Genomic DNA, 13184 nt, shown 5'->3' with positions numbered 1-13184 from the left:
GGGACATAATTTAAGCCAACACTTCTTAGTTCTAGAGATGGGGGAAAGCATCATGGCACCTATAGTGCATCTAGGCCAACCTCTCTCTATCGATGGCTCTGGGCCAGATTAAAGTGCTGGGTCTCATTGTTTACACAGCTCTGTGGTGCCACGGCTGAGCAGGCCCAAACAATGGGCCCCTGCTCTTCTTTGTCAGAGTGAGGGGAAGAATGGAGACCTCTTGACATGGCAACCTGAAGCCTCAATGCCCCCACTTCACCTAGCTGAGAGGGTCACAGAGAGACAGAAAAGGGGGAAGTCAGAGATAAGGAAGAGGGAAAAATGGAGAGAGGTAGAACATGGAAAGGAGAAAACAGGATGCAGATATGAAAAAATGACATGAGGAAGCAGATAAGACAGAGAGGAAAGGACTAACTTTCAACAAAAGAAGAGAAGAGGAGGAGAGGCACTGATGAATGCGGTTTAAAAGTTGGAAATGGGATGCATAGAAACCTTTTAAGAGGCAACAAGTATGAAAGGATGTGAGGAGAAGAGCATCTGATGACAAGAATAGGAGCATATACACTTAAATTCACAGTGATCCCAACCTCCAATACATTATCTGACACTACTGATTCATTTTTGGTTTTCACCTCAGGGGTAATATGAATACTTTTAGAAAAGGTGTCACAAATGAATGTCTTTGTATGTCCTGTCTCCTTGAAGTTATAATATTTAAGATCTTAAGAGGTGTGGTTACTGTTGGTAAAGGGAAGTATGATTTAATCAACCCTGTCTCCTAGAAATTACATTTATATACTTGTGGTATCAAAAGTAATTGCTGGGTGGATTATGCGTACAGGCAATGTTTTTTAATTTTTTTTCTTCAATTGAATAAAGCATTATATTTATGTACTGCAAATAAGTTATAGGGAGGTGGTCGGGATGGGCGTATAAAGCGCTGGAAGTTTGGGGTTTGTATTCTTAGTTCCATGTGTGGTTAGGTTTAGGCAGTAAAAGTGCTTTGGTTAAGGTTTGGGAAAGATTGTGGTTTTGGTTAAATGTTTATTAATACCTTGAGCCTCATGGGCTATTGACTTTTTCTTTACTCTACCAAGACTGAGACCTATCCTTATCTTAACAAAGTCATGTGAGTGCCTAAACATAGCCATAAAAAAAGTTTAATAAAGCGAATAATTTACTACAAGATCGGATATTTTTTTTCAGAAAACAGCTGCGTTGTTAGTTAACATTTTACTAATATGTTTAGAATCAACATTTTGTGACTTACCAGATACATTAACAAAATTCTCATTATGTTACTAGAAAACATAATCCAGCCAGCATTACATTTCCCCCAAAATTGATTTGTTGTTGCGAATTAGCACAACAAACAGGATTAGGTTTTATTCAACAGGTCCCAGAGGTCTGCTGGCAGCAGACACTCCTTAAGTGTCAACCTGTAACAATCGCACGAAAAGCAATTGGTGTATCTGTTGCAGCCAAACAAACGTACATTGTTTGAATAAAGTCCATTAACTGGCCTTTTTCCATCATGCCATGAGCAACCATGATCAGATTTCATGCTGCACATGTTGCAAGTAGTTTTCCATGCAATGACTTTTTCAATGATATCCACTTAAACACAGACAGTGGCAGAATTTCAGTCTTAGTATTACTGAATCTCAGTTCTGCATTTGACACATTTGACCACAACATATTACTAGACCTACTGGAAAACTGGGTGGGACTTTCTGGGGCAGTATTGAATCGGTTTGAATCCTACTTAAAGGACTTAAATGACTACTTTGTGTCTATAGGTAACTACACATCTGAGTGGACAAAAATGACAACAGGGAGTTCCCCAAGGCTCCATTCTGGGGCCTCTTTTGTTCAACATCTATATGCTCCCACTGCCTCAGATTATGGAAAACAACAAAATATGTTACCATAATTAAGCAGACAACACACAAATACTACATATACCATATCACCAGGGGCTATGGTCCAATACAAGCACTCAGTAAGTGCACTGAACAAATCAATGATTGGATGTGCCAGAATTTTCTTCAATTAAGCAAAGACAAAACTGAAGTAATTGTTTTTGGAGCCAAGGAAGAATGATTAAAAGTCAGCACTCAGCTGCAGTAGGTAATGTTAAAAACCACTAACCAAGCCAGAAATCTTGCAGTAATGCAGTAATGGACTTTTAGATCTTTACAGTGGCTTCCTGTCTGTCAAATAATTGATTTCAAAATACTACAGTTGGTTTATAAAGCACTGAATGGTTTGAAGCCAAAATACATTTCTGATCTTCTGCTACGTTATAAACCATCCAGACCTCTCAGGTCCTCTGGGACAGGTCTACTCAGAATTAAAACTAAACATGGAGAACATGTGGAACAAACTCCCAGAAAACTGCAGGTCTGCTCAACTCTCAGTTCTTCAAAGCTGAAGACTTTTCTGTTCGCCACTGATTCAAGATTCAAGAAGTTTATTATTATATGCACAGTAAACACCATACAATGAAAAAAAGTTACATTAAAATTAAAAAATTTAAAATCACAAAGTATATGTTACATATAAGTTAAAGTAAACACAATACACAGTACACAGTGTGTATAGTACAGTATTGCACAGCACAGTATTGTGCAAAAAAGCAGCAATCCTGACTTCACAGAGCAACAGGTCATAATTAAATCAAATCCTTTTATAATGTGTTTCTTTTGCACTTTGTCTTAATGCTTTTTATGTTTTAAAGCACTTTGAATTGCCTTGTTCAAATATGCTATACAAATAGACTTGCCTTGCCTTGCAACAGCAGGGCAGTAAAAGGAATTGGTTACCTTGCTGAGAAATCTTAGGTGTGCAGCCTGTCGCCTTCAACTCTTCATCTAATAGCTTACTGTGCTGGTCCTTCTTATTCCGTTTCTCCCTTCATCTCTGCATCCTCCGACACAGTGCTGTTAGAGGGATTTTAAATGTCTTGTTTCCATCTGCTTGTAATAGCTCATCATTAGATTTCAGAGGTAGAGGTAATTACTTTTCTTTTTTTGGTTGCAGGTCACTTTCTTGGCAACAATACAGTTATTGATGTGCTTCGTCGCCAGGGATATGAGGTGGAGCACACCCCTGCTGGGCAGCCCATAAACAGGTAAATTTACTGCAGAAATGCCCTTAAACACACACACACATACACACACACACATGCATCATCTAATAACACATTTAATGCACTAGAGTTTATGATTTATTGTGGCAGTGCTCTGTGCATATTTAACTAATCCCTTAATATTATATAAGCTTCTAATTTTGCAAAATTGCTGCAATTTATCGTTCTGAAATCAAAAGTATGTTTTTATTACAAGTTTACTTTTATGCAACACTGAGCTTGTTTTATATTCTGTTCTTTAAATTAATAAAAGGCTAAGATTTACAACCAGAGGTACAGACAGTCTTGCCAAATTTCTTCTTTGATTCATTTAGACAAATTCTTGACGTAAACTGCCAAAAATCCTTTAAATACTTAATTCCTTGTTTGAAGAACAGTGAATTGCTGGTGAGGCTGATTTAAACCCAGACATGACACAAAGCATGTTTTATGCACAAAGTTCAAAATCTGAAAATCAACCTAAAAATGATTCATAATGAGAGACATATTGGTTTAGGTAAAGTAATTCAAGGAAACAAAGAAAAATAGTTTGCTCAGGATCTTTGCCAGTGTGCTATGTGAACTAATGTTTTCTGTGTTAGAGACTGGTTCAGGACTATTTCAGTTTTTAGGTATTAATTCTCCAAAAAAGCGGATGAATATCTCAGAGACGAGAAGACAGAAGAGCCTAAGAGTGAACGAAGCAAAGGAAGTGAGAAATACAGAGATGATGGATAGAGAACCATGCAGAAAATATTATGTTTCGCCATAGTTGTTGCACATTACGATTTCTTCTGAAAACATGAGTCTGTAAAACTCAAAGGCCCATATTTTATCATTTAAATGGGTGTAAGGTTTCATGTCCCGGCCACATTTTACAGTGCAACCGCTGCCTCGCAGCCCTGACAGGAATATATATTTCTCTCAACTTTTTCACTGACTGGATTTCAAATGGGAAATCACTTTCCAAGTAAGCACAACTTCAGAGTTGGTCTGTGTTCATCTGCAGACCCGAAACAGATGTGCTAATGCTGCTTCAGCCCTTGTGAGAAGTGTGTTGTCTGCAAATAATCAAAAACTGCACTCAGTAGTTATTCATCGAGTGATTCTCTCTTTTCTGAGTACTCACTCTCTCCATATGTCCCTAAACATAAGTTTTGTTTCATCGCCTCATTTTGAAGTTTGGCATACTTTTATTAATTCATCTGCACTATCGACACTGGGGAGTTTTTTTCTTTACCAGCAATGACTCACTAATCCACTTATCACGTAAGAGGCTCATTTTGATGTGGAAGTTAGTGATTAAAGAAAAGACAATAAATACCCAGATTTAGACCACCACTGTTAACTTTATTCATTAGCTTTAGCTATTAGCTTCAAGTGCAATGAATATGGTTTTAAACGGATAGGTTCACAAATTTTCAAGTCTGTCTTAAAACTACACTCAGACTCCCAAATGAACATTGACATATGTTTTTGTTATAATCATTCTTCCTGTTCATACTGGCCATTAAAAGATCGCTTCATAATGCACTTTCAATGTAAGTGATGGGGCGCAAAATCCGCTGGCCTCCTTTTGCACAAAAATGTATTTAAAAGTTCATTTGAAGCTAATGTGAGGCTTCAGCTGTTCAGATTAGTCAAATCAAGTCAATATCTTTCCATGTCTTTTTAGTGCCAAATTCCCTCTTTTTGTCACTATACTTCCACTGCAGCTAAACAAGAAAACACTGTGGGATTTTTTTTTACTAAAAACTGAGACTGTGGAAGATATCCACTTTATTGGACTAACTCAGATGGTTGAAACCTCATGTCATCTTAAGATACACTTTTAAATACATTTTTCTCCATACAAGGACTATGGATTTTGTCCCTGATCTCTTAATGGTCAGTATGAACAGGAGGAATGATTACAGAGAGCAAAACCTGTTCCAATGTTCATTTGGGCAACTGACTGTTGATTTAAGAATGACTTGAAAAATTGTGAACCTATCCTTTAAGTGAGAAATCTGCCCAAAAGCATAAATGAGGTGCAAAGCAAATATATGTTCCATTAACATAAAATTCTTTTGATGCATTTTCAGAAAGCAGAAATTAGTAAAAAAAAAAAAAAAAATCTTTTAATTGTCTAAAATTTTGGATTAAATAACTGCAAAAAATATTTGATGTTTAAAGGTATTCTCAAAACTTTTAGAAATGTGATTAGTGCTCAAGCTGTGGAGCTCAAACATTTATTAAGAACCAAGCTTTGTGCAGTCATTTACTGTTTGTGTGGCTAAGTATGTGGAGTTAAGGGGTGTGTTGTGGTAGTAGAATAGTTATAAAGATCTCGTGTCTTGATTTTTCAGTCTTTTTGAAAAACAAGTGATGTCTCTTAGTCGTTGGGGTTTTCCGCTTTTAGATTGTGCCGCAGATAAATCAGACAAAATCCCCACTGGCTACCAATGAAGTGTTGTTGAAAAGGCCAACTTAGCAGGGCTCATACCTCCTGCTGTGAAGCATGTAGTGCAGTCTACCATAGCACACTGTGCGGGTGGCTATCTCAGTGTAGATCTGTGCTTGTGTGCGTGTGAGTGGATGAATGAGTGAATCTACTTTCACACACAAACCCTGTGTTTGATGCAGGATTATGAGCTTGAGATGAACCCATTCATACAGGGCTGCTATCATGGCTTAATCCCTGGATTTCACCTTTCACACAGGACCTAAGTCTGCAATCTCTTTAAGAACATGTATTAAAGCAACACATATAAGACCTGTAAATCACTGTCAGTACCTACTAGAGGGTTACTGCTGTACAACCCTGTAACAGCTCAATAGGAATTTCATACCAAAGCTAAGTGTTCAATTTACTGACCTTATTAGAGATGGCCAGCAGCACATTGGAAGAAAGAGTGTTTTTAATCAAAAAGATGAGTTTCGGTTTTGCCCTCATATTTCCCATTCCATTAATTTGTTTTCCCAAAAAATCTTGGATATGTTCTCTATTATGCCCTCCTCTCCTCTTCTCTGCTCTCCTCTCCTCTCCTCTCATCTCCTCTCCTCTCCTCTCCTCTCCTCTCCTCACCTCTCCTCTCCTCTCCTCTCCTCTCCTCTCCTCTCCTCTCCTCGTGGAAGATTCTTTTAACAGGTGTGTGCCCTCAGGTGGGATACAGTCCTAAAATCCTCATCCTGAGTTGGCCTGGCTCATCTTTCAAACCAAACTCGATTATGTATGGGCATAAATTTGGCCCATAGTCAGATTCTGCAAATGTTCACTTACCATGTCCCCCAGTGACAGCAGCACACAGTGCAGAAACACTGGTGTAAAATATTCCTGACTCACATTTGTTGGGCATAACAGTTTAGGAGTCTAACACTAGCGTATCACAACAGTATTTCAGATAGTTCCCAATCAAAAATATAACATTAAAGATCAGATAAGTCGGATCGGATAAAGATAAAGTGTTTGGTGTAAACAGTCCATGCTATGACAAAAAGCATCCTCTCCCTCTTTCTTTCAAAAGTATCTTATTTTCCTGTATTGTGTATCCTCCAGGAGATCATCATCCAAACTTGCCTCTCCAGACTTAGAGGACCACCATGATGAGTCTCCTCTCCTAGAGCCTTTCCTCCATGAGCTTCCACACAAGGAGGAGGATCAGGGGCGTCCCCTGGAGGAAGACTCATTTCCCCACATGTTTCTGCCATCGGACAGCCTGGAGCTGCTGGAGAAAGCAGAGAGGAAAATGCTGAAGAAAAAGAGGAGGAACAAGCAGAAGAAACAGCGGCACCGGCATTTCAACGACCTCTGGGTTCGCATCGAGGAGAGGTAAGACCGTGGAGGGAGGGATAAAAGGTTGGAAAGGAGGAGGAGAGAACATACAGACGCACGTTAGTCTCGTTATGTTGGTACATGGGGTCTCGTTTTTCTTTATATTTGTCATCAATGACTTGTCTGGCTCTTTTGCTGTGAAAAAGGGATGAGGGGGAAATATAGAAAAGGTGAGACGAAAGGCCAGAGGTGAGGACAAAAGGAAAGAAAAGAGTGAAGAGAGAAGAAAGACTGAGAGGATGTGAGGAGAGAGGGCGAATTAGAAATGTGTAATGCAGTCTTTCCGCTTGTCTATAGAATAAAACTGACACTTCTTGGTATGGTGCCGCAGGCTTAAACAGACACCATATCACATCACCATAGTCTTCATGCACTCTGCACAACACACACACACACACACACACCCTGCAGTGTGGTATGAGTCCAGACTGGTTCCTATCTCATATAAGTGTCTTGTATGTGAAAATATCAGCCTGGGAATTCCTACTGAGTATCTAGTTTTGGTCTCACAGTAGCTCCAGGCAGGGACTAACCGGACAACAAAACAAGCTCACCTTTCAGGCAAAAAGGAGACCTCTGCACAGGTGTCGTCTGCTGTGTTGAAACAGTTTGTCATGTTGGCAAAATGTTATGTTTTCATGCAGGTTAATTTGACCCCTTCCGACCTCTTCTTGCAATGCCACCCCCTGATTTGAACAACTTTCACTCAGTTAAATTGATGCCTCACTGTCTGATTGTATCATGAGGAAACTGAATTTGTAGACGGCATGACCTAAATCCTCAGATGTCTTTTTTTAAAGGGCACGGTCATCAGTGTGAAAGTCGAGGTGACTATCTTAACTCTTTAAGAATTATTCAGGCCTGCTCAAATGAAGAAGGTGGAAAATTATTTTAGTCAAGGACAAATCAAATCAAATCCGTCTGCTTTTTTAATGTGTGTATCATTTTTTGTTTCTCTTTCTTTTGTTTCGGTTCTAAATGAGCATGTGTTTGCATGCTGGAGTCTGTCAAACCTCAGAGACTCCATGCATTTACTTAATTTGTGTGGAACATAGAGCTTGTTTACTATGGCTAGTATTAACATTGTACAGATGGAAACTTGGACTGTTTACACAGGAACATAAACTCTGGTCCTGTCGTAGCCATAGGCTACTGTTAGACATGTAATTTCAGCACAGTATTTGAGATCTGAGGTTCACATTTCCAAGATGCCTGCACATGGCCTGAAATTACCAACTATGCATCCCCATGTGATGTGGATGTTTTTTCCTTCTGTGCTGACGCTACTTTTTCTGACTCTTAATCTCCCTCTGTTAATGTAGCTTTAAATTATCCTTACACTGGCTTGAATCTGCCAACATCAAAGTTTGCACTGCATGTTTGCATGTTCTCCTCATGTTCTAATGGGGTTTCTTTGGGTGCTATGGTTTAATCCCACAGTCCAAAAACATGCAGGTTAAGTGAATTAGAGAATCTAAACTGTCTAGGGGTGTGAATATGTTTTTCTGTAGCTTGATAGACTGGCTACCTGTCCAAGATGTCTCCCAGTGTTGCGTGCAGGGACAAACTCAACAGTTCCACTTTAATCAACTGTGAGCAAATCTGAAAGGCAAAAGTCCAGATGAGTCACTTACATCATACATCCCGTGTTAGCTAATGACAAGTTGCACTGGAACAGTGGAGTGCATAAGCTCAAGCATCTCTAGCAGAAAACCATTTTTGAATTGTTCTATGGTTTAAAAGTCCTGCACTGAGCGTGGGTGGGCAGCAGGCAAAATAAAAAGGAGAAATGAGGACGAAAAACAGAAACAGAAGAGAGAAAATGAAAATAAAGTCTGGTATTGCAGTCTTCATTTTCTTTTTTTACCTGGTTACTCTACACTTAAAAAAAGTGTTTAAAGCCAATTGAATTACTTTACATGTTTTTTGGATTTCAGCCATATGTTATCAAACATTAGTCAGGCTAGTTTAAGGCTACTTTGCTTGTTGGCTGAGCTCAAGAAACAAATAAAGCACTAAGTATTTAGTGAGCTGATGTATTTGATTAGTGGTAAGCTACAGGTATGTGTCAGGAGCTGGTACTGGGCTTTGCAGGTGTGGTTTGCAAAACTGAACCTGTGCAGGACTCTGTGCTTAAGCATGTATTCAGTTTTGCCCCTGTATGAACATGTATTTTTCCATATGCACTATTCCAAATCAGTGACGGAAAGAAAAATCCAACCATGTAGCATCTGTTCTTCACGGGAACAGAGGAGGTTTGTGAACGTTTGTGTACATTATGTCTGCAGAAATGTTTTCTCTCTCTCTGAGAGACCCTGTATTTTTTAGTGGAAAGGAAACAGACTGTTTGTGTACACATGTTACAAAGTGTACACGGTGTACGTTTTTGTATATTTTAATGTCTGAAAAAGTGACCGAGGGAGAACGGGAGAAGGCAGTCCATAACACAGAAGCGACCGCAGTGCCACAGTTCTCTGTTGTGTTTGATGCGTGGCCACACAGTCATGTGTCACACATGGTTTCCTTACACCTCTTCAAAATAAACTTGCTTCATAACTTTGAAAAAAGAAAACACAACTTAATGCATTCTCTGAATATTTAAAAACTTACTTCAAATTTTTACTGAAAATCTAATAACTACAGTATAAAGCTACAGACTGTGCAGCCTTGAGAAAATACCAATCAATGCAATACAAATATTATCATCTCCAAATATGTGCCAGCAATGGAAACATAATCAATCAATTGAGGTTAATTCAGGAATTATGAAGGAAATGTCCTAACATACCTGCATCAGTACCAAGTAGACTTTTGCTTAACAAGCTTCTGTGTGATTCTGGAGAGGACTGTGTTTTGGCATTTTTGAAAATCGAAAAATTATGGTCTTTGAACATTCTTCTAATTTATTTGGAAACTACTGTGTAGAGCTTGTCTGGTGGTGCTTGCATCCATCACAGTGTATTTTGGCCATCCTGTTTTGACTGGCACTTACCTCCGCAAGCTTTTCCAACTATGTCCCTTCTTCAGCCAAGGATATCGGAGAGTTCAAGATCATTTGTCAACAATAATCCCTCTAAGCATACTCTCATTTGTCTGCAGACAGAGAAAGTCAGGAGACTGATGATGGAAAATTTAGGGCTGGAACATGATTTAATTACCATTTTAAATTTATGATAGACTTGTTTTCATTTTTCCTCTCTTTTGATACTTGTCAAAATATCTTTCCCAACAAACATAATCCAGTTAAATGGAAATAATATCTCGGAATCACTTTTTTTTATATCGTTATAATGATGTGTCAAGTTGCTGTTGCAGCCCGCTGGTATCTGGAGACCCTGACTTCAGGAACTTGTGTGTTTTGCCTGGCCTCATCCCAGTCACAGCCACCCAAGCACCACAGGCTCGGTATCAAACAGGAGAGCAGAAATGATTTGATTGCCAGACCTGTTTAGAAAAGAAGGACAGATAAAGAAAGAAATAGTTGCATAGAGTTGCAGACAGAGTATATAATATGGGAAGAGGGGGGACAGAAGAGAGTAATAGCAGAAAGGCGGAGTGGCAGTTGGTTTATAGCCATTAGTTGATCAATGTTGTTGCACGCCCAGGAGTTCTGAGACAGTACTGTAGCAGTTGATTCCTTTGTGGGGAAATTTTCCTTTGTAGCCTTCAATGTCTTTATATTTCCATTGTTTTCAGACAATTGTGGATGGAATGTGGATGTAGGAAGAACCCTGTTCCTCTGCAGAATATCCCTCATTTTCCTTTCAATCCACAAGAACAGTATAATTCAAGGAAATTAGTCTGGAATTAGGAAAGTCTTACCCTAACTGCTGTAACTCCAGAGTATGGGGAGGTTTTTGAATTGAGCTCAGAAAATTAGCTTATTTGAATTGTCTAAATCAATTTTTGAAATGTATAATTGCAAAAGAGGGCACCAGAGTTTATAATAATAAATACAGTTAAAGTCAGCAAAATAATTCTTAGGTATCATACAGCAAGAACTGTGTAACTCAGCTGATCTGCCTCGTTAGGACTGTGTGGGTGTAGTTTGATCACATTTGATTGACAGCGGCCTAACAACATGAGCACAGAACCCCACAACTGTCATCACATTTAGATCCAAATGTTGCTAAATCCTGATTGGTACATGAAAGTATGGGACATCACATTTTTCCTACTGAGCGTCAAACCAGCCAGAAAAACACAAATAAAATCAGAAATACAGAATTCTCTCAATTGCAAAGATAAATATGAATAAATATACATTTTTAAATCTAATCTGTTGTTTCTTCTTTCTTTTCTTCTCTCCTCAGTCCTATGGCCCAGTCTCCTCCTCCCCCGTTGGTTCGCATCATTAATGGTTACATCACAGTGCAGCCGCCTGACAGAGTCTACAACCACTACAACTATCACATACCTTCAACATCATCCATCTCCTCGTCCATCTCCTCTTCAATTATCTTCCTCTGTACATTGCTTGCAGTGATCCAACAGATGTGGACTGTGTTCCTCTAGTAGAACATTTGTTGGGACTCACAGCCTTCTCTAATATGATCTCTCACACACATTATGATGGTTTCTTGTCTCAGCTCATGAAATCATAAGATATCGAGGAGGCTATGAGACTCTCAGAGACTATTTGCAAAAAAGGCACGGAGAAAGGATGTGAAATCAACTCGAGCTGTCAGGTAACAGTGCCCTCCATGGATATTAGGTTAGATAAAGTTTGTGTTGTTGGGACTGAATAGTAAATCACGTCAATGGAGCGTGTCTCTTACAAATTGAGACCTTGATGAGCATGTAAGTTCATGTAACGAGAGGTTTCTTGGAAGCATACATGTTTCATAAGGTTTCAATTATTTGACACACACACACAGCAGGAATGTGTATGCAAGCATGCAAACAGGAGGTATTATCGGATGTCTCACAGACGTTACACAACATGTCAGTTCCCTTCTTTATTACAGTGTTACAATAGACACTAATCGTTCAACATTCAGTGCCTCTGAGAATGTGAGATCTCACTGACGCGACTGTTCGGTGAAGGAACATCACTGAAACCGTTGCTGAAGATCAAATACCTTCAATAAGTACAACTGGAATCATATGTCTGTGTATGTGTATGTGTGTGTGTGCGTGTGTTTGAGTGTGTGTGTGAGACAAAGTCTATCAGCTCTTAAACCCCCTGGCCTTGCAAACAGAGGTGTATCTTTACAGACCTTAATTTATTCTTCCATTTTAGAAGAATCTGTTTAATGTTGCATTATAGCCTACTGCGGGGGAAAAAATTGTACATATTGTTTTTAAATATTATAGATGTATTTTAGAATTATAAAAAATAAATGAAAAGTATCAAAAGTTTTGTTGTTGTTTATATAAATATATAAATAGATATGCAGTATATTTTTGAAAGAAAATCAGGAACTAACCACCATAGCCCATGTCATGTGTCTCACTGAAAGGGACAGATGATTGTATTGTACTTCATGTATCAGTGTTATCACTTGGCTTGGCTGTATGTGTCTGCTGAAAGGATTCATAGTGATGTGTGTGTGTGTGTGTGTGTGTGTGGGGGGGGGGGGGGGGACCTTTTCAGGACCTTGTCCCGACCTTGTTTGGACCAGTAGTCCTCATGGGGACCGAAGGTCTTAGTGAGGCAAAATGTAATTTCTAAGGTCCTGGTTGAATTGATGTTAGGTTAAGGTTAGGGTTTAGGCTGTCCACAATGAATGGAAATTAATGCGGTGTCCTAACAAGGATAGCTGCGCAAACTGTGTGTGTGTGTGTGTTTCTACATAGAGATCATTTGTTTAATTTATTTAACTACTATAGTTTTGTTGTAGGCCATATGAAACATTCCCAATGTTGTTGTTTTTTGTTTTGTTTTGTTTTGGTTTTTTTTACATTTTTTGTCACTATGATGTCCAAATGTCAAATGTTTTTAAGTATAATTTTAAATGCATATGATGGAAATAATAATAATAATAATTCAGTTTTAAATACCACATACAGCGTAGTGTATTAGGTCTTTCACATTTCACTTATGGCATGAGGTGATTGTAATAGTATTACCATGGCAACAATAAAATATTTATCTAGATTAAAATCTGATTTTACCATTCATCCTTTGCTACCCTTTTCTTTTTTGTTTGTCTGTAGGAAAATGCACTGTATATACCCACTGTGTCTTTTTTTCTACTACTAGCAGTCTCCAAAGTCACACACACACACACACACACA

The 13184-nt window shown here is 38.7% G+C and overlaps 1 protein-coding gene across 1 annotated transcript in view; it reads left to right on the top strand.

The window, feature by feature from the left end:
- trabd2a (TraB domain containing 2A) overlaps window positions 1-12488 on the top strand; it is a 65847-nt gene extending 53359 nt beyond the window's left edge. The window contains exons 5-7 of the mRNA XM_042395620.1: window positions 3043-3133; window positions 6669-6941; window positions 11258-12488. Coding sequence (XP_042251554.1) covers window positions 3043-3133; window positions 6669-6941; window positions 11258-11459 — 566 coding nt within the window. The 3' untranslated portion in view covers window positions 11460-12488. The remainder of the gene's footprint in view (window positions 1-3042; window positions 3134-6668; window positions 6942-11257) is intronic.
- The last annotated feature ends 696 nt before the right edge of the window (window positions 12489-13184 follow it).

This window comes from Thunnus maccoyii, chromosome 19 (assembly GCF_910596095.1).
Source record: "Thunnus maccoyii chromosome 19, fThuMac1.1, whole genome shotgun sequence".
NCBI lineage: Eukaryota > Metazoa > Chordata > Actinopteri > Scombriformes > Scombridae > Thunnus > Thunnus maccoyii.
This window is presented reverse-complemented; position numbering and strand designations above follow the sequence as displayed.